The following is a 27746-nucleotide window of genomic DNA, read 5'->3' as shown; positions in this document are numbered from 1 at the left end:
AGACTATTAGAGTAACAGGTATGTAGCATCGCTAACTAGCTAGCAACAAGCCCCCAACACATTGCGTATGCTAGCGGCTAATCTAGCAAACGAATTAACAACAGAGTGATTTTAGATGTTGTAGAACTATAAGATGATAAGCTGTGCGTCTTTTTCATAACAGTGACGTGGTTGTATTTACCTTAACTTAACGAGTCGCCAGTCGCAGTAAACCCATCAGCAAAAAATGGCGCAGCCGGGCTACGTAAAAAGTGTAAGGGGACGTGTTTGCGGTCATGTCCAGTGGGTGTGTGGGCGGGAGCGTGATGCAGTCCCTCCACCTCAAGTCACTACTGCGCAGACTACAGCTGTGTCCAAAACGTCGGCTGCATCCTTCGGAGGACCCAGCCTTCGCGGTCTACGTGGGCCGGGTCCTTTGAAGACCGAGAAGGCCGGAAGTGCGAGGCTGTGAAATGGGACGGTCTAGCCTTCACGTCTGCGTCACCGCTGTGTCGGTGGAGTTTAATAAACTCGGCCGTCTGCTCCTTGCTATCTAAAATATAACAGGAGACTGTCTTAAATTCTCGACCGTCTCACACTTCTGTTTAATCAGTTTTCAGTTTAACGTTTATTCAGCTGTGTGAAAATCCCGGAGGAACCCACCCGATGGATTAATGAAGTTGTATTTAATCTAATAATCTAATAACTTTGATCTCAGCCAAACCGATTTACTCCGGAACAAATAAAACACCAAAAAAAGGAAAACAATTACATTTTTAGGTTATCCGAGTGACTTATATATCATGTTTAACCTGAGTAGCGAAAGAGCGGGGGTCTGAAAACGATGAAGCCGGGAGTCCGCTACTTTCGCCGGCTGGAGTGACCATTGAACCCCCCGGCTTGCTATCGAGCGGGTGGGGAACAGACATCTCCGAAAACGTCGGCACACTTTTGCAAATATGCGATGTCTTGATAAACCAAGCAGATATTTGAAGTTTACACAGCTACTTTCTCGCCTGAAAATATGTTAAAAGTTTATTTTGTGACCCAGAAAGATTAATAAGAGTAATTTCAAAACTTAGTAGCGGCCGCCATTGTTGGCAGCTGAAATTTGGCTGGGCCGCGCTATGAATTCTGGGATATGGTGGAGACTTGGGTAGCGACAGATGGGTCGGGTGTGTCCTTCGTGGCGAAGGACACACCCGACCCATCTGTCGCTACCTGATCCGTACCGGAAACCCGATCGGTACCCCGCATGCGCAAATCTTACGTCGCTTCCTCTCTTTGCCAACATTGTGACATTCATTGGTCGTGTCCAAATTCATGGGCTGCATCCTCCTGAGGACCCGGCCTTCGCGGTCTACGTGGGCCGGGTCCTCAGATGGTCGGGTAGGCCGGAAGTAAACGGCCGTGAAATTGGACGGTCTAGCCTTCTGATTAGCGTCACCGCTGTCTCGGTGGAGTTTAATAAACTCAGCCGTCTGCTCCTTGCTATCTAAAATATAACAGGACACTGGCGTAAATTCTCGACTGTCTCATACTTCTGTTTAATCAGTTTTCTGTTTGACGTTTAGTCAGCTGTGTAAAAACCAAGGAGGGGGATTAATAAAGTTTTATTTTATCTAATTTAATCTAATAACTTTAATTTCAGCCAAACCGATTTACTCACGAACAAACAAAACACTGAAAAAAAGCCCAACAATAACATTTGTAGGTTGTCTAAGTGAATTATATATTACGTTTAACCCGAGCAGCGAAAGTCCGCGGTGATCTGAAAATGATGTGCCGGGAGTTGTGCCGTTCTCGGCCGCATCAGTAACCCTCGAGCTCCCGGCTAGCTGTCGAGCTGGTGGGTAGCAGACGCCTCTGAAAACGTCGAAGCACTTTTGCAAATATGCGATATCTTGATAAACCGAGCAGATATTTGATGTTTACACAACTACTTTCTCGCCTGAAAATATGTTAAAAGTTTATTTTGTGACCCAGAAAGATTAGTATGAGTAATTTTAAAACTTAGTAGCGGCCACCATTGTTGGAAACTGGAGTTTGGCTGGGCGGCTCTATGAATTCTGGGATATGGTAGGCCACGAAGGACACATCCGACCCATCCTTCAAATTCGGGGAAAAGGAGGACGCATTTGTCGGCTACATTCGGAGGAGTCTACGAATTTGGACAGCCTTCAGCACGTCGCTGTGACGTAATCGGTCTACAAATGCGGCCTCAGGAGGATGCAGCCCATGAATTTGGACACGACCATTATATTTGAATGACATGGTTGGTGCCCAGTTAGCTCTTAGCATTTCTCAACAGCTCTGCCTCCTTTTTGACTACCGGGACATTTAAAAAATGGATAATCCGTATCCGCAACAAATTTTTGCTTTTCTCCTCAACAGAGAGCGTCCCCCGATTGAACAACAGCGCTGTAAAATAAGAAGAATGGTGCCTAATGACAGAGTTAATAATACAGATTTTGTAATATGTCACGTGAAGATTCAGCAGCCAGATGAAGTGTTTACTGGCAATTGACAGTGATAGCGCACATCATCATCACTATTCCAACAATCCTCTCCACACAGACAAGCATAAACACACTCGACTATCACTAAATCAAATTTAACACACGTTTGTAATGACGCTAATTCAGTTTACAATAGGGTTCATTCGCTCAGTCAGCAGGTGGCGGTATCCTCGTACACTGGGGAGTAAACTGCCATTAAACAAACAGAAGAAGAAGAAAACCCCTGCAAATGCGTGGTACGGATCGGGTAGACCCGATTTGTACGGTCCGACTTTGCACATGCGCAGTAAGGATCGGGAGTCTATTTTTTTGTTTTTGTCTACATTATATTAAATGTTTCATTATCGGAAACATTTTAAGAGATACTTGTTATTCTTAACATCTTAACAGATACTCTGACCTGTAACTCGTAAAATGCTTCGACCGGAAGTAGACACCTTTCGCGCATGCGGGGTACCAATCGGGTTTCCGGTATGGATCGGGTAGTGACACCATCCTTCAAATTCGGGGAAATGAAGGACGCATTTGTCGGCCGCATTTGAAGGAGTCGACGAATTGGGACAGCCTTCGTCGCCTTGCTGTGACGTAATCGGCCTTCAAATGCGGCCTCCAGAGGATGCAGCCGACGTTTTGGGACACAGCTTCTGGCTCCAAAAATGCAAGATGGCAGCCTCCACAAGCGGGATATTTTGGCTTTATTTTTGCACAATGGGAAGAGGTGCTGTCACGTCGTCCATGTTTTCTACAGTCATTGGTTCTTCATGTGTGTAAAATGTAGAAATCCACATAAAACGTGGCAACCCTACCTTCTCTTTTCAGCTTGATGCTTTGATTTTGTGATCATCTAGCATGAACTACTTCCAATATACTATAAAGAATGGGCCCTTCTCACTCTACTGATTAGGTACTTACTCAAAGTTAGGCAACAAATCAGCCAGTTAATCCAGAGAGTGCCTCCCTCCCTCTCTCTCTGTCTGAGGGCAACCTCGAGACAGCATCCGGCAGCAAATCTCACACTTGGCTCTCGACCCAAAACACACAGGGAATTTGTACAGGAGGATTTTCTTTCTCCTGTCTTGTTTTAGTTTGTTTTCTTATTCTTTTTGGTTTCTTCTGTTTCCCTGCCTCTTGTGTCCTCGCCATGTCCCCTTCACTTTTTTTTTTCTTTTGACGTCCGCTCACTCTTCTGCTATTGTTAATATTCTCACATCCTTGTGGGGTTTTTTGGGTTGTGTTTTTTTTCTGAGGCGTCATTTACTCCTGTTCATTTAACAGAATGTGAGTTTGCACTCTCACAGTACTGTGTGCAATAGAGGGCACGAGCTATATATCTCTGCAGTTTCGTCAGCAGTTGCTGCAGGCTATGCTTGACCAGATCAAATGGAGCTGGATACAAAGGTATCATGGGGACGTTTCAAACTGCAAACACAAGTATAAGCATGATGGCCCTGATGTGAAAACGCACATTTTACACACTGTGGGGATGGAGCTGAACCTTCTAATGTACAAATACACACCGCAATAGTTAATATCACATCCTGTACAGAGAAAATAACCAAGTCAGTTTGATAAAAGGGGCACTTGAATGTCAACCATGTATACTGAATTAGTGTAATATGCTGGAATGCTTATAATTAGACCGATTTATATTCATTAGAGCTATTTTGTGACTTTGTAATATATTGTATGATTGAATTTAGTTTAGTTAGTTACTGTTCTTACTGTCTTTTTGTACACAGCTGTGATCACATAGGTTCCTCAGGGATCAATAAAGTGTTCTGGTTTAGAAAGCAACCATGTAGCTGAAAATACAGCCCAACTGAAAAAGTAACTACATTAAAATGTGTGTTTTTGGCAACATTTCAGAAAAAGTCACTTCAGAAATTATGATGCAGATGGCATATTTTGTATTTTTTTTTTTTTTTAAACCTGACTAAAAAGCAAACAAACAAACAGGTTTTTGGGGAACAGACCAAAACAGAAAACACAAAGGCAGTTTGGGAAACTATGCAACAAAGCCTAAATAAATAAAGCATCAACAAATTGAAAGCCATAATGTGGAAAACACGACAACTACGATGGCAAAACCAATCCTGAAAATGCAACAACACTTTGACATTGTGAAAAATAATGAATTTTCAAAACTGGCAAAAATGGCTAATTATATAACTCTTATATAACACTTTTCTTTTCTATTAACCTCTTCGACATGTCAATGGCTGTGAACAAAGAGAAACTTGTAAATAACTCATGAAAGAATAAAGTTACGTTGAAACCAAGCACACCATTGTTTTTCTTGTGACATTACCAGTAAGTTTGATGTGTCACATGGCCCTCTTCCTATTGAAAAACAAAAAACAAACGTTGTATCCAAGATGGCCGACTTCTAAATGGCCACCATGGTCACCACCCATCTTGAGGAGTTTGCCCCCTCACATATACTAATGTGCCACAAACAGGACTTTAATATCACCAACCATTCCCATTTTATTACGGTGTATCCATATAAATGGCCCACCCTGTGTAATGAGGGCATATAATTAAAGGAATGTTGTCTTTTTCTGTAACATGAAATGTTTTTAAATGTTTGCAGCTCAAATCCACACTGTAAGAATGCAGCAGTCAGAATACATTAGCCAGAACTGTGTTAATAAACGAGTGCAGAGTGGTGCTGATATAAGGCATCAGATGGCGAAATTTGAAGAACAGTCTGTCTGATTAAAAAGTCAAAGAAATGCAAAGATCAGTTTAAGTTATGCAAATTAATTCAGACTGAACTTGCTTTTAATTCAGGCTGAATAAATCAACGGTGATTGACTGAATCGCTCGTCTTGTCGGATCAGTTAGTGGGGATCTGAGCTCAGGATCAGAAATCACTGAAAAGGGATGGGAATATAAGTGAGGTCCTTTTCTGTTCAACCACCTGGCAACTGCTGCTCGCTCATTCATCCACAGCTGCGTGGGAGGATGAGGCAGGAAAGGCCTTGAACTGCAGGACTCAGACCTGTCACTTCTTTCTTCTTCATAAATGTCCAAAACACATACGCACAACAGAAAGAGATTGAACAGGGATATTTGTTCCCATGTTTTGTTTTTGTTTTCCCGTTTTCTTCACAATGAAATGCAAGCCAATGACGTGCCTGCATGAGCCAGTCATTAGCTGTTCTGTGCACTATGGAGCTTGAAGTTTCCTGGATGAGTGAGGACAAGTAACGCTACATTAAAAGACACGTATGCAACAAAATTAGAATTTTATTTTGATGTTGGTTAAGAGTTTGTTCCTAAAAAGCAGCTCATCGTCCTTTGTTTGGAAAGACTTTGGATTTAGGACAAGTGACGCTAACAGAGAAGAAATGATTGGTCACATCAGCTCAGACATCCATGAAAGCAAACCGATACAGCTCATCAATATTTCCATCAGTCTCACAAAGATCACATTTCATTCATTTGGACAAATATGTGTCCAGTAAACACAGTGAGCAATAAAGGCTTCAGGGAAAATGGTCAATAAACTGGCCAAAAGATGTTATCCCCTTTTGCAATTATTGTTCCACAGTGAAAAGTCTGTGTTGTTTGCAAAACCTCACAAGGGAAATGGAGAGGGGTCTCACAGCTACGAGTTTACATCAGTCATACAGATACAATGAATGGAGCCAAATATTTTTCTTTTAAGAGATCCAATAAAAATTTTTTTAATGAATACTTGTGATCAAAATCATTTTGATCATCATTTTGGCCATCATCGTGCAGATCTACCTGTGGTAGAGCAGGGGATTGCAAGTATTGGTTGACAAGGCAGGCTTAAGATAAATCTGTGATAGGTGACCATAGTCGGACGTCCTGTCGTGAATAATCCTTCTCCTCCACCTCCCCTCACCCCTTTTGCTCTTTCATTTGCTCTCTCATCCTTAGATCCTGTGTTTCTGTCCTCCCTGTGCTTTTTTTTCTCTGGGTCAGGGAGCAGGTAATGTGTGCAGTGCGTGCACACACATCCTCATTTAGAATACATTTTGTTTTTGATGGGCCTCCCAGCATGTGTTCCCGTTTCTTCCTAATGTGTGTAGATTTGTTGCTGCTTTGGCCTTCTTCCACAGGCCAGCACAGCCTCAGCCAGAAGGAAAGCAGAAAAGAAAAGCCTTGGCTCACAACCACAGGAGGAAATGCTGTGGTTCTTTTTCCACAGAGCTCCTTTGGTTTTGGAGCGTAGTTGGGTCGGTTAAAGGGCCGGATACTTGGGAGTTTGAATCTCAGTGAACACAAAAGGGGACCAAAGCAGGGTGCTGACATTTTCCACCTCAATTTTACTTTCTTTTCTCTCCAGCTCCATCTCCACTCTCCTGTTTCTCCTGGGTATTTGCAAGTTATTAGCAGCTAAGTCAAAGCTGTTGATCAAGTCTTCCACTGGCTCTGTGGGTGAAAAGGGGAAAGATGAAAATACAAGTGGAAAACCCAAAGCTGGAGTTAGGGCTGCCACGCTTAGTCGACTAGTCAGATTACGTCGACTATCAAAATTGTTGACGACTAATTTAATAGTCAACGCGTCGTTTGAAGCTTTGTAAGATTCCAAAAGATGCGGGAATAAGCAGTAGGATTTAAGAGTGTAATAACGGACTGAAACAGAAGATGGCAGCACTGCATGTACAAGGATGCCAGCTGCCATTAAACCCCGAAGAAGAAGAAGCTGTGTCTGGTGTCGTAGCTGTGTCCAAATTCAGGTACTGCATCCTACTGTGCCCGCATTTGTAGGCTGATTACGTTACAGCGACATGACGAAGACTGTCCAAATTCGAAGACTCCGACAAATGCACCCTTCATTTCCCCAGATTTGAAGGATGGGTCGGATGTGTCCTTCGTGGCCCAACCTATCCCAGAATTCATAGTTAGCTAGTTAGTTTTAATATTACTCTTATTATTCTTTCTGGGTCACAAAATAAACGTTTAACATATTTTCAGGCGAGAATGTAGCTGTGTAAACCTCAAATATCTGCTCTGTTTATCAAGACACCACATATTTTCAAAAGTGCTCCAACGTTTTCGGAGACGTCTGTTATCCACCAGCTTGATAGGTAGCCGGGATTCAAGGCTCACTAGAGCCGGCGAGAACACCGGACTCCCAACAAATCGTTTACGAACCCACAGCCGTCTTTCGTTACTCAGGTTAAACATATATAAGTCACTTAGATAACTTAAATGTTATTGTTTGGCTTTTTTCAGTATTTTATTTGTTCCTGAGTAAATCGGTTGGCTGAGATTAAAGTTACAGTTTTTACACAGCTGAATAAACGTCAAGCAGACAACTGATTATCAGAAGTGTGAGATGCTGGAGAATATACTGCGGTGTCCTGTTATATTTTAGATAGCAAGGAGCAGACGGCTGAGTTTATTAAACTCCAATGAAACAATCTGCAAATTTCATTAAAATTTAATAAACTATCATCTTGTCTTTATTTTTAGTTAGCACATACCTGAAACACTTAAAGCTGTAAACTAATGATAGTTATATAAGAGCAGATGCATGCTGGTGCAATAAGCTGTACATTTTACGTCCAATGGATGCATGATCTGATTAGTCGACTAATTGCAAAAATAATCGGTGACTAGTCGACTATCAAAATAATCGTTTGTGGCAGCCCTAGCTGGAGTATAAACCTGCTCTACATTTAGGACCGCGACTTCCCCAAGTCACCTTTGAAATTACAGGCAGAAAATCAGAGAACCCGAAGATGTAATGGCGAAGGAGCCGTTTTCCTCTCCTGCATCTGGGTGCGTCTTTGTGCCGACTCGGTAAGAATTCTAATGTTTCCATCCCTTCCCGTTTCCGTTCATTCGATCTGTCATTTTCTCTGTGATCCCACATTAACACATCAGAGCTGAGAGCTTTCATAAACTCCTCCATCTCAATCCACCCAGGGACCTGGGGATTAAAGAGGATGAACTCTCATTGGCAACCAGCGATGACAATGACATCACTGGCTGAAAAGTTGCTCTCATGCTGCTCTGATGATCGGTGCAGTAGCATGCTGACTGACACTGTGCACAGGAAGCAAATCAGACTTAGCATTTTGCATTAGCTGTGCATCACAGTGGCAGCCTGAACTCTCGTAACCACTGTAAATAAAACTCTTTGGCACTCTCAGCAGGGCCTTGTTTTCTGCTCTGAACTTTGAAGCAGCTTTAGGCAGACACTCGCAGAATCCAAAACAGAGCAAATGAAATATATTACACCTTAAAATGTACTTACTGTCCTTAAATACATTTCTCTCATGAAAACGGTTGTGTAAATGATCCCAGCCATACAGAAGCCTTTGACGTCAATTGTAGCTGCAGCTGATACTGCAAAATCAAAGTCGAGAGCATTAGAATGACTACCAAGTGAATTAACAAGAGTGAAAAGGAGTCTTAATGAAATGGCTGGGTTGGCATGTAAGTGAGAGTTGTAAAGGAGCAGATGAATCGAGTAGATGCTGAAGCACAACGGCTGCTCTTGGGGAAAAAGATTTAGACTTGCAGCATTTTGTTCCTCTGATATTTTTCTTTTTTGCCAAGAATAAAACCCAATGGTCTCTCTCGCACAAGTTGGGTTTGTTTTCATCTCTGCCCCCTGTGCCTGTGCGCAGTTCTCCGTATAATGTAGTCTTGTCATTTGTTGATACAACTCGGGAGCACTTTGGTTTGATTTGGCAGCTCTTCCTGTTATTATTCTCCTTGTCAGTGTTTCTCTCACTTGCATCTTTTCTTTGCACTTTCAAACCAAAAATCTGAGGAAGACGTGAATCAAGGTTACATTTTGAGAGGACCTGGATGTCATTTGGTCTGTGAGCTCAAACAGCTCTGAGCCATTTTTGTATTTGTACGTTAGTTGTACGTACATTATCTGGTAATAACCCTAACTAGAATTTGTGATTTGTGTTTTAGACCAGTAAATGTGCAAAAGTTGTCTGGAAAATAGCAATTGTTTATATCATTGCACACCAAACTACAGTTTCCATTTTCATCCATCTGCCAGTGGCTGGAATCATACCCAGATATAAAAGGTTCTCTCCAGATGTAGTTAACCTGCACCGTAGTGTACACCATACTTTCCACACCTGCATCACCATGATGACACACTAATAAATAAAGGGTTTAGAATAAACGGCAATTGTTTTTGGCTTCCTGACAATGCATTACAATAACCAGTAATCTGCAAAAGTGTCAGTTCCTAATCATGTTTATAGTTCTTATTGCAGTATTTTATTTTATTTTTCAGTTTCCCAAAGGGGCAAAAAATATTGTACTAAAATTGCTGACACTATGAAGAGTCAGCTGATTGTTGTTTAATAACTTTGTCATCAGTTTATTAAATATGCTAATGTTTACATGTGAATATTTTCTAGATTATTGGCACTTAGAGTACATTTTTCCCCACATACAAATTTCAGGGCTGAAAAATACACATGTCCTTTTATGAAAGAAAGATGGAAATCAGATGGGAGTTGTAGAAATGGATCCAGCACCTGGAGAATTAACAAAATACAGCTCCCTGATATCAGGAATATTCATAACTGATACGGAGCACTGCTAGAATAAACATGATCGAGTCCAGGCTGCATTCACTTGTACCTTTTTCTACAGCAAAGCCCCGTACATTCACCAACTATCATTACATCACACATCAGAAAACACACTGAAATATTACGTCATTGTTGTGGGGAATGTTCCTTGGCCTCTTACCTCAAATGCAATTTATCTAAGCCCAGTGGCCTGCTACTACTCCTGGCACTGCATGAGTACATCGAGCACACAAGTATATCACACCCTCTGACTAGCCTCTCTGAGAGGGGGTCTTCAGGAAAGCCTGTCACCTGTGCTGGTGTGTGTGTGTGTGTGTGTGTGTGTGTGTGTGTGTGTGTGTGTGTGTGTGTGTGTGTGTGTGTGTGTGTGTGTGTGTGTGTGTGTGGACTGTGAGTGAGCATTCAGGTGCTGGCATGTCCAGGCTTCTGCCTAGTCCTCATGGGAGGCTAAATAAGCTGCCCAGCTCTACTTCCTTACATACCCACTCTGACACAGACAGGAGGGAGAGATGACAGCAGGAGTACAGTTAGAGGAAGATGTGGATGTATAGGTGCAATTTCTTGATTTCTTTCTTTTTTTTTTCTTTTTTTTTTAAACCTTTTTTCCCCTCTTTTCATTCCCTTCCTGTCACGCTCCATCTGGCTACACTTTCCTCTAACTGCTGCACTCCTCACTCTCTGTTGTTCTTCTGCACACTTTGCCATTTCCCTGTGTCTGTACTCTGGAGCTCCTGGGTGGATGCTAGGAAATAAAATTTAATTGAATTTGTAGTGATGCTGAATCCACTTGAAGTGATCGTCGGCAGCACACAGCAGTACTCACTTGTTGCATTATTGGTAGCTACTCCAACATGGAGACCATGGACACCCAGCTATGATCAGAGACGCAGTTGTGCTGTGAGTTGCTGTGTGTATGCGTGCGTGTGTGTGTGTGTGTGTGTGTGCGTGTGTGTGTGCGTGCATGCGTGCGTCAGAACATATTCAGCAAAGCTTTGATTTTCAACAACTGTTCATTAGCGTTCTTGTCTCACTCAGCTGCTCATGCCTAGCGGAAGTCTGCATCCTATTCAGCTTAAACCATCAGCGATATCAGGGTGGATAATTATTTTGTGCAAGGCAGAGCAACCTACATTTTTACAGCTGCATCATGGGAGTCAACTGAATACGATGTCAAGAAACACTTGAACCGTCCCTCCTCTGTCAACATACACAGAGAAATTCAGTGTCGCCTCATAACAGGAAAAAAAGAGAAGTGTAACCATTCTTTAGAACTTTTTGGGCAGTGCAGACAGTGTGGACCAGCATGGGTATGCATGGGTCAGCTTTGCAGGCATGTCATCATGTTGGAGATCAAAGCATTTCAGAAGCGTGCTATTTCATATGACTGCCCTCTGTCTTTGTTTCCACAGCTTCCCATCACAGTGAGGCACCATGTCATCTTAGAGCTAACATTGAACATTTAACCACATTGCTTTAGCCAGCTAGTCGTTAGCTAGGGAATTTAAACAAATCATCTGTCCCTAGTTGGCCGCTGCACAGGTGCCTTACAAAGCTATAATTGAACTGTAGTCAGGACACCAGTGTGCTTATATCACAGGTGATGAACTAAGCATGTTTTATTTTGGATTTTAAAAAAAGTCCATCTTAGTTAACTTGGTTAAGCTGTAACTAGGCAGAGGAGCTGGTAATAAGGTCTTAAAATAAGAGGCAAAGTCATTAGAGCAGTGGCTTCCCACCTGCACGCTCTTTATTGTATCATGATGCTTTCTTCAGGATGTGAGGCAGATTAGGAGGGAACAGGGGGAAGGAACTCTTTCAATAAGATGGCTTATCTGTGTCATTTTAACATAAAGTGCTTAAAATGCTGAAGAAAAGTTATCTTAAGAGGCCTTAAAGGCACATCAGACTTCTGCTCCCATTCATCAGGCTCTCTCTCTGTTTCTCTTTATCATATCACCAGTGAAATGAAATCATCATGCTGGGCAGGAGGGGCGGTGGGGAGGATTCTTTGAAGTGGGGTTGTATGAGGTACTTAACATAGTCAGTGTGTTGCCTACAGTTGATGGTGCCCCCAATTTGGAGGAGCAGACAGTAGGAGCAGCAGGGAAGCTAAGAAATGTGGCGCCATAGATGGGGTCAGTAGCAAAATGAATTCTAGCCATATTTAAAAAGAGGCCCAGTTGTACAGTGCAATGAGAATACTTTCACCAGTTTACCCTGTGATCAGAGAGGCCGTTACATCCATCTGTGACGTCTGCAAAGCCACCAGACTTCACTGGCATTTTACTACAGCAAATCCATGAGCTTCTAGACTGCTTCTGCTAGTTCGTGGTCTAATACAGCATATATAGATATAATGGCTTTAATCCGCATTGGAAATTCCAGTCTGAAGGCCGTAAGGGTAAAATTGAAATGTTATAAATGTAGAGTACTCTCGCACTGTGTAGATTTATTTATTTATTTATTTATTTTTAATATTTTGCAGACATTCTGCTTTTTATAAACCAAGTAGGCAGTTGTTGCTGGTGTTGAAATATCAAGGGTACCTGCATGATTTTCTGCCATTGTATCAGACTTGCCATCACACGTCAACTTTTTTGGAGAAGACCTGCGACTGGCCAAAATCTTCTTTCCCCAACTAGATTTACTAATGCCTAAAAACAGAGTGTAGAGGAGGAGGTGCAGGAATCCAATTTCCTCTCTGATTGCTTGATTTAGAATATGCTGAAAGGTTAGAATCAACTTTTTGCACAGTCATGCCAGATCATTAATCTTCATAAGGTTCATGGTAAAGCACTACAGTGGAGGATATGTCTGAAAATGTGCAATGTAATACCCTCCTTTAAACAATTTTGTGACTCGAGTAAATAAACTTGCTCATTAGCACTGTAGTGTTTCTAATATTCCCTAAACCAATCCCCAAGCCCACAGTCACCTATACAGTATAACAGACAGAGCACGAGCTGGCAAATATTATGTGCTAACTCCTGTGTGAGATATAGGTCAGTGGTTATTCTGTAAATAATTATTCTTCACTGCTTTTGAGAGGCTTGTCCCTAACAACTGAAGAGAAATCATTACCATCCCGATTATTCACACATAATCTGTCGTTGCATCCGCCCTCAGGTTATACCTTTTTCTCTCGGGATATTTGCATTCCGCAGCTTTCTTGTTTTCTTTGTTTTTGTACCTCCCTTGCTTTGTGAGAGGTGGGGACTTGTATTTTTTTCTTTCTTTTAATGTTTGCTGTGCCTCTGCTTTGTTCACCTTAAACTGCAGACTCAGGAGTTTTCTCACAACACACCACCAGTGCCTCTGTTCTACGTCCCCATTGTACTTAGCTGCATTAGTGTCTCATGTACGCTGTTTTTGCTCCAATTTTTTTTTATCGCTTTACCATAACTTCTTTTTATCAGGATCAAATGCCCCGGCGGCAGCTGAGTGAAGGCTGTCTGAAACCTTGCTAGCGGCAGCTGAAGCATCTGACTGGCTAAGCTGTCAATTACATGCTGTTTAACAATTCCCCCAGCATCAAGGGGGACCACTCTTTGGTTTTCCAGGATGGAACGACTGGGGAGAATAATTGGATGGCCAGTCAATCTGGTTTCTCATAGCTTGGCATCAGATTCCTTGGAGAATAATTTCTCATGACCATCTTGCCTTTCAGCTAACACGGTCTTCATCTCATTTATCTGTTGACCAGCCTTTTTTGTAAAAACATGGTAACTAACAGGAAAACAAATCTTCAAAGAACAGATAAAAGTAGAGGCCCTAATCACCAGACATCCCACAATACAATATTATCATGATATGGAACTGAAAATCATGTGAAATCAATTCTTTTTTTCTTTTTCTTTTTTCTTTTTTTTTTTGCTGCTAAGTGAGATTGTCAAGCATACCAACACACACGTCACTAAAATCTGCCATAAATGTTTCCAGTCAGTCAGAAATTCACATCACATTCGCGCTCATCAACCTTCCTGTTCTTCAGAAATTTAACCAGAATGCAACCAGCTAGCAGCCAAGTGAGTCGAGCCCCCTCGACTTGGGCTTATTGACAGCCTCATTCAGACTGATGGCAACATGTTAGCAAGTTCTCTTTATAAATTACACCGCAATTATGTACAGACCTTTGACAGGCTCTCTGAGAGTGATTGCAGTCAGTCTGAGTCAGACTGCGACTGTTTGCAGAAGCTTTGCCTCCTATCAGACAAAGTGAGCCCTCTTGTTTATAGTATTCCCAGACTGTTTTAATTTACTTAAAAAATATGAAATGATTTAGATTTGGTATCCCTGTATCGATACAATATCACCATGCAAAATATCATGATACTATGCTATATACTGATAATTGCTGATTTAATTGCTGTTAAAAGGTTCAGTATAAATATTGAGTAGTATCCCTGCTGCCGAGCCCAGACAATAAAGGGGTTAATCCTTCATACCGTGGTCCCTGTGGTCTGGATAGACATTGCAGCAACGCTGTGAGTTGTCATTTACAATAAGTTTTTAATTTCAAGTTTCTAAGTTTGAAATTACCGTAAATTTTTTATGAAGAAAAATTTACTTTCAAAAAAGCAATCAGAACTAATGAGACAAAGCCATTGGGCTTACATGCTGAATTATCTGATGGAAACTATCCTGAACCCTAAAAGAGGGTCAACAAAGGGATTTGACAGAGAAGCAAGAGAATACCAGGTTCAAACAGAAAGACAGATATGAGTGCCAAAAATGGATTAGTGGCTGTCACACGGCAGACTTTGCAAAAACATTATTGCTTTCCCATTTCCACGTTTCCCACAGAAATGGAGAAAGTACTTCACACAGTTTCTTAGATAAACTGATAATGGAGCAATAGTAGTTGCTAATCAGTTCCTCATCCCCTCATTGGACTCAAATTCCACTGTCTTGAACTGTGGGTAATGAGATGGTGGTCCCTGGTCTGTTCTACAGAGTCAATGAGCTTCAGTTAGCAGCACATGACCCAGTTTACGAGCTGCAGCAGGTCCTGTATGGAGTGGTTCTTTAGCTTTAGTCGGCAGCTCCACTTTCACTGTGCACATACAAGGTGAACAACATTAGGTGACTTCAAGTCACTGCAGGTGAAATGAGGACTGGCAACGAGAAGTGGGCAGGGCCTTGACATAAACTTTTCTCAACCTCCAGGCAAAAGTGAAGAATACCACCGAGATTTGACCGGGTAGAAAATCCATTTGGTTACCTCAACGACTGGAGCCTGGAATGTTTGCAAGCAGTCGGCCATCAGCTGCAAAGCCTCATGCGACGAGCGAATCATTTCTAGTATGGACGCAGACCATAGTGTCCAACCTGTCAGTACTGAATCGCAACTGAGCAGTTTTTCCTTCCCACTGTCACCAAGCGCTACTCATCGGTCTGTGGGTTTTGGAAGTTTACCTCACATGCCTTCAGGCAACTGCTGTTGTGAATCAACGCTGTATAAATACAACTGATTTGAATTACTTTCAAAGTTTTTGTTTTGTTTTCTGCTACTTTGCATTTGCCTGCAGAATGACCAGCATATGATTGTTCCATGCAGGCCTCAGCTGTAGGTCACAGCGTGCGTCACAGTTTCCAATCCAAAAAACCCCCCACTGAGTGCGTTACTTTACAGTCATCATCACTGGCAGGCCTTTAACAGTACATGGGATTTCTCAGACACATGCCTGCGTCTTTGTGTGCCACTCCCTCTCACTTATCTCTCTGACTTGCCCCTCTCCCGCGGCTCTGTGGGAGGTGTAAACATGCTAATGACATTCATTTACTGTCGATTCTCTTTAATGTTTCCCCCAGGCTGACGTTTCATTATGGCTCCTGATAACATGAAGTCAGATCCAGTCCTAAGCTTTTCAGTTCCTCTTCATTCTCCTCAGATCAGGCTTTTGTGCGAATAAGGATGTGATTCTATACCTTTGCAGGAATACACAGGCTGGTTCTACTTTGTCTGACGATGGCATTATTTAGCTGTATTCACATTATTTGTGCTGATTTTTGGGAAACAGATCAGTCAGCTGAAACATGAATCGACACGCTAGAAGTGGCAGGCTAATCTAATAACGCGAGAGAATGTGACTGTCATCTCCAGCTGAGAAGAGCAGCCCAGTTTAAAGCAGCTTAGTGCTACTTCCTCTTTTGCTGCTTCCAGTGACCTGCCTGACTGACATGCACACATGACAGGTTAGAGTTGGGTGTAAGTGATGCCGTAAACTTGTGTGTGTTGTAAAGCTGGTGACACTTACAGAATAAGACACAGGGTGATTGATGCACTATATGAAGTCGGGGCAGAGTACAAATCACCTTTTATTACAGTAACACACACACAAAGATGCAGATGGATGGTGTGCAATATAGGGCACCCTATCTTTTTGATGTTGCAGTAAATTTTCCATGGTTACCCTGAGTTGGATTGCAGTGAATGTTTCTCTGTTCCAAGGCTTTTCCCCCTCATCCTCTCACTCAGTCAGTTATTGTATGAGCAGAGTAAGACTCCGGGCTACCTGTGAGGTCAGCTGAAGTGCAGGGATTAAAGGTCGGGAGCTGTTGTACAGTCATTAAGTGCTTATGGCTGTGAACTGTGGGACTAAAGGTCACACATGTTTGGAGCCAATTCCCTTTGCTCGCCCCCGCATCTAGTTAACCCACTTTCTCTTTCACTTTAGCTCATGTGCTACAGCTCTATTTGAACACAGTTGGGCAACCTTACACAGTGAATTTAACCCCGATAAGCTTTGGATTTGTTGGCTAAGCTTTCTTTTACAGTATAAAGGCAAATTTTCCCAGAGAACTGCACCTCACTGGATATTTTCCTTTTTGGTCTGTTCTTTGTAAACCCTTCAGATGGCTATGTAGGAAAACCCCAGTAGTTAAGCACTTTTTGAAAACTCAACCCTGCCCGTCTGGCATCAACAACCACGCTATGTTTAAAGTCACTTAAATCAGCCTTATTCTTCATTTTTATGCCTTTGAAGCAGGTCGTGTTGATCTCTTATGCTCAAATGCAGTGAATTACTGCCATGTGATCGCCTGCTTAGATATTTGTGTTAATGAGCAATTGAACAATTTGTTTTCCTGGTTTTCTTTTTTACTGTGTAACTTTTTGTGTTTGTCTGGCTGGTGATTCTCATCCTCATCTGTAGCTGCTGACTGTCATCAGGAGGCAGTGTTCAAAATGTGTTGAACAACTGGTAACTTATTTTTTTAAGCTTTGGATTGTTCTGATCAGCTTGTGGTAAAGTGAAACCAACAATAAATGTTTTCCCATTTCAGTCTGTTTTGTTTTTTTTTGTTGTTGTTTTTGTTCGTTCTCACTCCCCTCTCCTGTTCTGCCATTTTTTGAGCCAATAAGCATTTCACCTACTCAGTGTCATTACGTCATGCCTGTGTTCGAATACAATGCAATGCAAAAATCCTACGTTAAGCTAATTGTTTTCAAATTAGATTTTAAACTTGAACTATTCTGGGGTTTTTTGTTTTTTACAATTCTCTAACATACACACAGTTAAAATGAGGGTTATATGAAACATTGCCAAAGTTTGAAATATTGGGGTCAGTGTATGTACACGTATTCCCTGTGAGCCAAGCTAAATACACTGTTTCAGATTTTTTTCCTTCATACTCTTGAGTGTATGTACAGACAGACGACGCCCCTATTACGGTTATCCAGACACTCGGGTGTGACAGTGAGCTGTGGACCTACTGTCCAAACCTTTTAATGAGGGGCATCCAATCAGAAGACAGCTGATTTAAAGAAAGGGGAAAGGAAGCTAAAAGGCTTGTTGTAAACAGAAGCTGAACTGAGGGGGCTGCATTAAGACCCAGAATAACATAAACAATAATCATTTTTAACTGTGAATCATGCAGTGCTACTCTGGTGGAGTCCAAGATAAATACACAGAGCTGGGTGTCAGCATAATGACATTGATTTATTTTTGAACGTGGTTCTTATAGCATCTGTTTTTACTGGCTTAGTCCCATAACAAAAATAAATGGCTCTGCCAAAGCTTTGCATACGTAGTTGCTCATCTTTTAAAAGGTAAGAGTTACATTTTCAGCTGCAGTAATCATCACTATAATCTGATAAGTGGGTAAACAACATGTTGTGACCCTGAGGAACCCACTGTGTGTAAATACTAATTGATAATGAGATGATGAATCATAAATGCAGGGAAAACCAAAACAACATATTGCTGTAATTACATTTGAGTGACCTTGTTGAACCTGTCCTCCATATATTCTAGTGTACTGGTATCTAATGGGACTTCATGTAAAGCATGTTTCAGTAAATACTTTACTGAAAACGCTGTGTTACAAATGAATAAAGGTGGCATCCTCACCCTCTCACTTTTCCTCTCCTCTTCCTGTCCATGCTTCTCTTCTTTCTGTCTCGACACCACCTCCCCCCTTCGCTCTCATCCTCTTCCTGTTATTTCAATGAGGGTGGATAAAGTGCAGGAATCATCAGAATAGCCCATGTGCAGCTGACTTCTGTTCAGAGCCATAATGCCTGACACTGCGTGCAGCTGAGCCCCATTCAGAGCCAGAATGTCTCCTCCATGTGCAGTTTGACTTCTTCCAAGACACCCTGTTCCGCCACTTCAGCCGTCTGTAGTTCAAAGCCAATGGATGAGCTATGTCTATATATGTGGAACTCTTTATTTGAAACTGTGTTCATGTTTAATATGAATATCTACCAGTAGTAGTACACATGAGAGTAGTTAAGTCATTCAAAGGTGAATTTCACACTTCAGAGATATCAGCTGTTCCACCAAAGTGAACCTGCGACATAAACATGGGGTAGAGTGAGGGCCTGATGGTCATGTAGTCACATAGTTATTAGAATGGCAGCTGTCCCACAGTCACCTACTGTGAACATGGTGTGGAGGCACATGGAAATGGAGCATCGTCACATTGCACACATGTCAGGATTGGCAGAAAGGGAACAGTAGCTTTAAAGTAAAAAGTAGTGACTTTTGCCAACTGGATCGTGAGCCCTGCACCTGAATGCATCATTTATAGACACCAGTGGAGGATACAAGCTGCTGCTTATAATTAAATAGACCTCCAGAGCTAACAGGCTAAGCGCAAGTACATTACGTCTCCTGCTGTGGCACTTCTGGGTAACGTTCAGATTCGTCCTATCATGAGTCTCAATTTTAAACCCAAAGCAAGTACACGGCTGAAAGGCTGAAGCCAATCACTGAAAATGTTCAAGTCTTTAAACGTCAATCCCTAATTACTGTTTAATTTTCTGTCAGCTGACTAATGGTTGAATGTACAGCTAATTTCAGCTGTAATTGTGAAGTGATGATATTAAATGAATTCTCAGAGTGGACTGCATTTGACAAAACTGTCTGCAGCTTAGTTGTGATAAAACATGAAGATGCTCCTGCACTGTTTTTGAGCTCTGCTTGCGTCTGATGAAGTGTATATTTGAGCAAAGCAGGGCATGACACAAACAGCTGGAGTTGATGAAAGAGATGAAATGATTAGAACGTGATGGCTGAAGATCAGGGTCACTTCCTTGTGTTTTCCTGGTCCTCTTGGGACGTTTTTCCCAGTTCATGTTATTTTTATATTTCCTCAAGTGAGCTTTTTTCTTTTCTTTCTTTTTTTCTTTTTTTCTTTTTCTTTTTTTTTTTTAAATCACATGACGTCCCATCTCACCTCCTCCTCCCGTGTTCTCGCTTGTTTTTGTCCCGGCTCCTCTGGGGCCTCTCGTTCGTGGCTGTGTAGAGCGCAGCCTTGAGCGAGTCTTGACATTTGAGGCGCTGCTTGCAGAGGCGGGTGGGGCAGAGGTGAAGTGACTGGACTGTGGCGCGGGGGGACGATAAGGCAGACGAGGAGATCCCAGCTGCATTACTAATGAATTGTCTTTTTTTTTTTGGACTTGGTGCACCTGGTCCAACAAAGTTGAAACTCAAATGCAGTGTGCCAAACTTCCAGAAATGGAGGAATTCATTGTTTGCGAGCTGTTGTTAGCTTTTAGTTGGAAAGGTAGATTTCCCCACAGAGCCAGTCAGTTCCTTTCAGTCCAAAAAGCTTTAGAAAAAAGCTGGAAGAAAGCCATCATCTTATGTGTCATTCTGTCCTCTCTTTCAGTACACCCTGTACGCTGACAGTTAGGAAAGCAGTGAACAGTTTTTATATTAAATAATTAGACTGACACTTTGCTTCTTTAGGGCGAACAGGCTAATCACAAATGGTGCATCTTTCTAATTAAAACTATCAGTCATCAGCAGATAAGTGAATATAGTGATGGGCAAACACATGGATTTTAACAAGTGAATGTGGAATTTACCACCTCGCACCTCGTGTGTCTTGCTTAATTTCATTTAGAAGCTCCCTATAAAATAAATGACTATCATGGGATGTTGAAGGGAAAAAGAAACTGAGGAATGTTTCTGTTCACTAAACCTGGTGGTGTGTGTGTGTGTGTGTGTGTGTGTGTGTGTGTGTGTGTGTGTGTGTGAGCATGCTGCATGCGTGCACCGAGCATATAAACATTGTACAATCATTCAGGTCAAAGCGGCGGTTTATTCAGCAACACTGCTCATGGTGTTTATTTCAGTCTCAGTTTGATCTATGTTTACACCGCTTGCGTGCACAGAAATGGAAGTGTGTGTGTGTGTGTGTGTGTGTCTGCATGTTTGGGCGCCGTGCCGTCCTACCTCACCCTTCTGACGCTAAGCTGCTTTAGCTTGATCACCATCTGTTCAGCCAGTCTGTGTTTGTGCACAGAGACTCACACTCTTCTTCACCCACTTGTGTGAACACACACAAACACATACACACAGACAGAAAAACTGGAGCAGCACCGCTTGCGTTCAGACCTTAGCCAGCCGCCCCGGTGGTGCCTGCTGCAGAGACAGCGTGTTGTTTAGCTGTGAAATGGGAGTTTTCACATTACTGCTGAGGCTGTGCTGAGTGCAATTTGCTGTGGGATGTGTAATTCACAGAAGGCTGCTGCAGGTAGTGAGAGTCATACTGGAGGGTAGCAGTGTCGCTAGTTAAAAGCTGCTCTTCTAGTGAACCCAGCTGACTATTGCATTTCCCAGTTCACCCACAGGACAGTGTGGAAAAGATCAAAAGCCACAAAAACATGCGGTGGTGCTCAGCAGTGAGCTGTCATTTTTATCCAGTCAACTTCAGACTGGCTCTCAAGCCATGTTTTGTTTTTTGTTTACTTATAGTTTTTTTTTTTTTTAATATGTGGATCGTCTTTACATGTGCTTTCAAAGTAGCTTGAGTTGGGGGTATTGTAACCAAGGCAACAGATGGAAGATGACAATTTTTCAAAATCTCTATTCTAAAGTTGGGTATTAATATTCAAGCAGGTTTTAAGAAAAATGGCGTTCGGTATGGCTGATTCATTATGACAGCATTGTTGATCATAGTTATTATACTCAGTATTGCAATCTCAGTTATTTAATATGACAAAATCAGGCCTATTCCTACATTACTGAGGATATCCTGCAACCTTAGATGCAACTGAAACAAGAAGACATCTGAGAGCTCCGTGAAGGCAGCTCACTCTCTGGGCAGGATTCACTTTCAAGGAAATCATTTAGTATTTTGTAAATTTTCATGCATGTCAAATATCTACTTAGATTACAGAAGTACAGGATTAGAGAAACCTTCTGAAGGTTTAAGTGATGGATAATAAGTATGATCTGTAAATAACTGGATGAATAACTTCATTTTATTATTTAATATTATACTGCAGTATATTTCTAACTAGGCAGCTCATTTTCTTTCTTTAACGATAGAAAACATTGTGAGGTCAACCTGAAAGAAAGACAGATTTGAAATGTAAAAGTGAGGTCAGAGGTCAGATCTGTCATGATATTTAGATGCAAACTATAATGTGATGTTTAGAGTCCCCATATACCAGTATCAATTCATAAATGCTTTTAAGTGTAGCTTGAAAGATGAGACATTTCATGAAAGTTTGACCTTATTTGACCTTGAAGAAGAGGTCAAAGGTCCAAAGTAAGCAATATTTAGAATCCCCATATATCATCCGCTATATTCCCCTATATATGACACCTATATGGTGTCAGTATAAACAATGGCATCAAGTAACATAGTTTTAAATAGCTCTGTATAGTATTATCACTTTGAGATTCATATCAATCTACTGACCTTGAAGGAGAGGTCCAATGATACTTAAAATCCACTCTATATACCTACAAAGATTTATTGTAAGGAAAACAACAGTTATTTGATGATGTTTGTATGTTTATTTATTTTTTGCTTTTAATGAGAAATGCCAGATTTAGACTATTTACCAGCTGCAGAAATTCTTCTAAACGAGAGAGGGAAAAAAAGTTTTGAGTAAAAACATGTTTTATTCTGATTTAGTTCCACAGTGAAGACAAAAGGGGACAATTTGCATGTAGAAGGAATCACAGTTGGTAGTTTTTTGTTTTTTAAATCCCAATTCTCATCAGATAGGAGAAGAAATATATTTGCATACCTCCACTAATAAAGGAGGTGTGCGCAGAACACTCACCTCCGTCATTTTGCTGCAAAACCTGATGGAAGATCAGCATAATTCATGCTGCTTCTCACTCTCTGTGTGGTTATACGTACATACACATATGATTACATCACAGTCTAAAAGTCCAGTTCATTACTTCTCATCCTCCATCTCCTTTAAATACCACCTTACTAACAGCAGTCAGTGGACCTCGACTGTGTGCTCCTGTTAAACTTGGTGCATCTGGGGAGAGTTTTCAGGGGTAATCAGACAGAAAGAACGTGGATGGGACTATGCTCCACCATGACTATTCTTATACATTCTTACTCATTGCTTCATGTGTTTGAATCTGCCTCCACTCTCCGCTGCTAAACCTTATGCTGTCAACACGTTCGCTTTTTAATCACACATCGATACACATTATTCTTCAGTGTCCGGGTCACTTCAAACCTATTACCCAGGCGCTGTGAGTGCACCTGCAGCCAGGCGCTGTATTTAGCCGGTGTCCTGCTGCTGTAGTGCACTGTAACCCTGACCTGCTGGCTTGTTAAATCTGAACCATCGGTGGTAGACCTGTGTTTATCCCAGTGACTGAATCGGATGATGCACACGCTCTGCAGGAGGGATGATTCATGGTGTGGACCTCAGCGATGAGAGCCATAGTCCAGCTGTGGCTTAATTGCATGTACTGATATTCTGCTGCACTCAGTACACTCCCCTGGGGTTACTATTTCAACACTATTTTATTTCTTTTGTGTTTTAAAAACAAAAAAAACCCCATCCTTTGTTAAGTCTTTGAGCTTGTCATCACATAATTTTGTAACAGTTCACTAGCAGAAAATTGATGTGACACAATAGAGGCATGGGCTTAATGGAGCCTTCTTTCCCCTTAATGCAGCTGGCATGAAAACTTTTAAATTAATCATGGATCAAATGACTGTTTGTATATAATGTGGTCACTCACGGTAATGAACACAGAGATTCATCACATGACTCTGAAGCCCCCCCTCTCTGGAGTATTCAGCTCTTCACTTTGCTGGTTTTGGTTTTACATCCCGTGTTTTCAGTTGCACAGTAACAACAACTGCAGTTTTCTGCACTCACTTAAAAAAGCTACCTTTGTCTCCTGGGCACAGCATAAAGTAAGTATTTAGTATCTACAGAGCAGACATTGCCCTCTAGAGTTGCTGGAATCCAAAACAAGGTTTCCTTCAGCACAGAGTGCCAGCTCTGGATCTTTGTTGGTAGCCTGCAGGTGCATCACTGTGCTCTGGAGAGCCATATGTATGTGGCATCTTTAGCTCAGCCTCAGACGAAGAGGAGCTGTATTTGTAAAGGAAGTTCCTTGTAGATAAAGTGAAACTGTTTGTCCACTGCAGCCGTTCTCTCTGCTTCTCATGCATGCTTTTTGTTGCAAGCCCCACTGTTATTCTGTTTTCTGACAAACTCAGCTTTTTAATAAATCTCCATTAGAGACGTGCACAATATCTGGTTGTCAGGCTGCAGAATGGTGCTACTTTTCCAAAGACTGTACACAAGTGGCTGCATGTAGGTTGACAGCCCACAGTCCCCTTTTCTTTGTAGCCAAACACAAGCTCAGGGCCACAACTTCCACCTAAGTTTTAAGTGTGTTACATAGTCGGGAATCGAAAATGTGATGTGGCGACAGCCCTGCCGTGCACGCTGAAAAGTGACACTGCTCATTGCAGCAGTGTTTGAAATACGAAGCTTATTTCTGCTGCCACCATGTGCCAGTTTTTGTTCGCTTAATGGATTTTTGTTAACAAGCCACGTGTTCCCTTTTTTCTCCATGTGTTCTTCAGGGGTCCCTTCAGTGTGGTGAGGAGATGCATCAACAGAGAGACGGGGCAGCAGTTTGCTGTCAAAATCGTGGATGTGGCCCAGTTCACCTCCAGCCCTGGTCTCAGCACAGAGGGTAAGAGATCACTTTTCTGTCATCCCATTAGTCACTCTCTGCTGTTTGGGCTTGTTCCTCAGTATAGCTGGAGGTAAGTGCTTTTATTTGCCTTGCTTTGTTAAATACTGAAAGTTGATGCAGAGGAGAGGTCAGATGCTCGCCCTTGTTTGCGTGTGTGAGTTTTTTTTGTTTGTTTGTTTGTTTGTTTTGTTTCAAACAAATCCTCTGAGCACACTTGCTCTTCTAAACACTGCCCTACTTTTCATTCACTTGGTTGCTCACAGCCACACCAGGGAGATTCCCAGTTCAGTCATAGTCGTCTGATGTTGTCTTTGGGCTTTTACCGCTGAAGCAGTTAATTACTGAGCCATTCTGAGGGCACCTTGAGAGTGATTGTTCAGGAACGACGTGTGCTGTCTCCACTGTTCACTGCCTTTAGCTTTGATTTTAGTGAAACTTTCCAAATCAAATGAAACACGATTTTCATACCATTGACCATATTTTTAGCTCACACTGGATTTGTGGATTCAGATGGTAAATTTATAGTTCATGTGACTGTTAAAGTAACAAAAATGTTTAAAAAAAAAGCATTAAGATAAGATAAGATAAGATAAGATAAGATAACCTTTATTAGTCCCACACGTGGGAAATTTGTTTTGTCACAGCAGGAAGTGGACAGTGCAAAAGTTATGAGGCAAAAATTAGAATACAATAAGAATAAATACAGTACACAGCTGTACAGAATAGAATAAAATAAAATACTATATACAGTAGAATAAAATAAAATAAATATACAATAAGATAAAAATAGAATACAAATACAAATACTATATACAACTGAGTAAAAATACAACGATGACAGAAAGGATTATTGCACTTAGTATTATTGCATATGTATGGATGTGTGTGCTTGATCAGTTAAAGTCTTTATTATGGAGTCTGACAGCAGTGGGGAGGAAAGACCTGCGAAATCTCTCCGTCCCACACCGTGGGTGCCGCAGTCTCCCACTGAAGGAGCTGCTCAGTGCTGTCACAGTCTGCTGCATGGGGTGGGAGATGTTGTCCATCAGGGATGACAGCTTAGCCGCCATTCTCCTGTCACTCACCACCTCCACTGGGTCCAGAGGGCATCCTAGAACAGAGCTGGCCCTTCGGATCACCCTGTTCAGTCTCTTCCTGTCCCCAGCAGAGATGCTGCCGCCCCAGCAGACCACACCATAAAAGATAGCAGAAGCCACAACAGAGTCATAGAAGGTCTTCAGGAGTGGGCCCTCCACTCCAAACGACCTGAGTCTCCGCAGCAGGTACAGCCTGCTCTGCCCTTTCCTGTAGAGGGCGTCTGTAGCTGTCCACAGCCTCAATGTCCATACCTTGGATGTTCAGTGGTTGCAGTGGAGAATGCTTGTGCCTGCGGAAGTCTACCACCAGTTCCTTGGTTTTACTGGCGTTGATCTGGAGGTAGTTCAGCTGGCACCAGTCCACAAAGTCTTGGGTCAGACCTCTGTACTCCTTGTCGTCCCCATCAGTGATGAGGCCGACTATTGCAGAGTCATCAGAGAACTTCTGCAGGAAGCACTGGGTGGAATTGTGGGAGAAGTCTGCAGTGTAGATGGTGAAGAGGAACGGAGCCAGAACCGTTCCCTGTGGGGCCCCCGTACTGCAGACGATCCTGTCCGACACACAGCCCTGAGTCCTCACATACTGTGGTCGGTCGGTGAGGTAGTCCAGGATCCATTATTTGCATCATTGGCATATTTATTACTTTAATGTGTTGATGTAGTGTGGCTCCAGTCCAGGAAATTCTAAAGTCTAAACAAAACATGCAGGTCTTATCGGATATCTCCCGCAGGCTGAAGGAGAGGTGGAGGGAAGGGCTGAGAGAACAAGAGAGGAGGAGAGATTGAATTAAAGATATTTGTAGGGTGGAGTTGAGGTGATAAGAAAGAAACTATTAGGTGAACTGAGAAAGGAGAGATGGTAGAAAGAGAATCCAAGTTTTGTGTGTGTGTGTGTGTGTGTGTGTGTGTGTGTGTGTGTGTGTGTGTGTGTGTGTGTGTGTGTGTGTGTGTGTGTGTGTGTGTGTATTTGGAAAGGAATAAAGAGACCTGCTCTCTTCCATGATGTTTGCTTATGAAGGTGCTGGATGGAACAACACTATTTAGCCTATTAAGAGACAAGCAGACAAAGAGACAAAGAATTTTATTCACTCAGTCTTGTGTTTAACCCTTTAAAGACTGAACCATGAAATAATTGCTGGAAATTTTTAATTTTCATATTTTAGTTTTTCATTTATTTGGATTGTTTATTTAACCTTCTGACATTTTTTTTAATCACGCTAATGATGTAGGAATCTCAGAAACTCATGTATGAAGTATGATACACTAGGCATTAAGTGGTTCTTTAGGTCAATACCGGTCCGTGAGTTGTTTGGTACCGGGACGTGAGAGTTGAGGCTCGGGTGTGAAATTTATGGTTTTCAGGGTTTTTATTGTTAACTCAGTTTCCCTGAGTCTTTTCCTGTGTGTTATGAATACATTTTCTATACATTTTCATGTAGGGCTGCTCGATTATGGCAAAAATGATAATCACGATTATTTTCACTGAAATTGAGATCTCGATTATTTGACGATATTTATTTAACCCTTAAGACCTACTATAGAACCAAGTCCGCCAGAGCTTATATTATTTTTTTACATGTTGTAGTGCCATTTGTGGGAGCATTTCAAGTTGCTATACAACTGTTATAGCCCATATTTTAATAATATGTATGCATTAAGTCCATAGTAATTACATTAATTGCAAAAAAAGTGCAATAAACTACAAAAAAATTGAAAATCGTTTTTTGTATTTTGTACATATATTTCTACTTGGAGAAATATAAGAGGTTTATCCCTCAAAGCTTTAAATACAAAAAAGTTGCAAGAAATAGTTTACAACAACAGGAAATTTATTTTGAGTGTCTTCATAGTTTTATTTTGGAGATACACCAATTTTTATATACTGCAGGAAAAACGAAAAAACAATCCTATGATGCAAATTTGCAAAGAAAACAGCATGTGCATCAAAATAAACTATTTCCAGCAGTGCAATTCGAGTTCTAAGCATCCCAGCAACTATTCAGAAAAGTCAAACATGACCAGTATAGGTTTAAGGCCTACAAGTAAAAAACTACAATTTCCGCGAAAATGACATCACTTCCGGTTTCGGCCAGGAAATGGCGGACATGTGATAGTGTCTGTTTCACTGTGGGAAGTGTTACGAACAGCTGATCGGATCGGCAA

The 27746-nt window shown here is 41.7% G+C and overlaps 1 protein-coding gene across 16 annotated transcripts in view; it reads left to right on the top strand.

The window, feature by feature from the left end:
- Window positions 1-27746, top strand: part of caska (calcium/calmodulin-dependent serine protein kinase a) — a 175464-nt gene that overhangs the window by 33081 nt on the left and 114637 nt on the right. For all 16 annotated transcript variants that reach the window (XM_014412508.4, XM_014412513.4, XM_014412516.4 and 13 more), the window contains exon 2: window positions 24371-24483. In XM_014412508.4, the coding sequence (XP_014267994.1) occupies window positions 24371-24483 (113 nt within the window). The remainder of the gene's footprint in view (window positions 1-24370; window positions 24484-27746) is intronic.

The sequence above is a fragment of the Maylandia zebra genome, linkage group LG16, assembly GCF_041146795.1.
Source record: "Maylandia zebra isolate NMK-2024a linkage group LG16, Mzebra_GT3a, whole genome shotgun sequence".
NCBI classification, from domain to species: Eukaryota; Metazoa; Chordata; class Actinopteri; order Cichliformes; family Cichlidae; genus Maylandia; species Maylandia zebra.
This window is presented reverse-complemented; position numbering and strand designations above follow the sequence as displayed.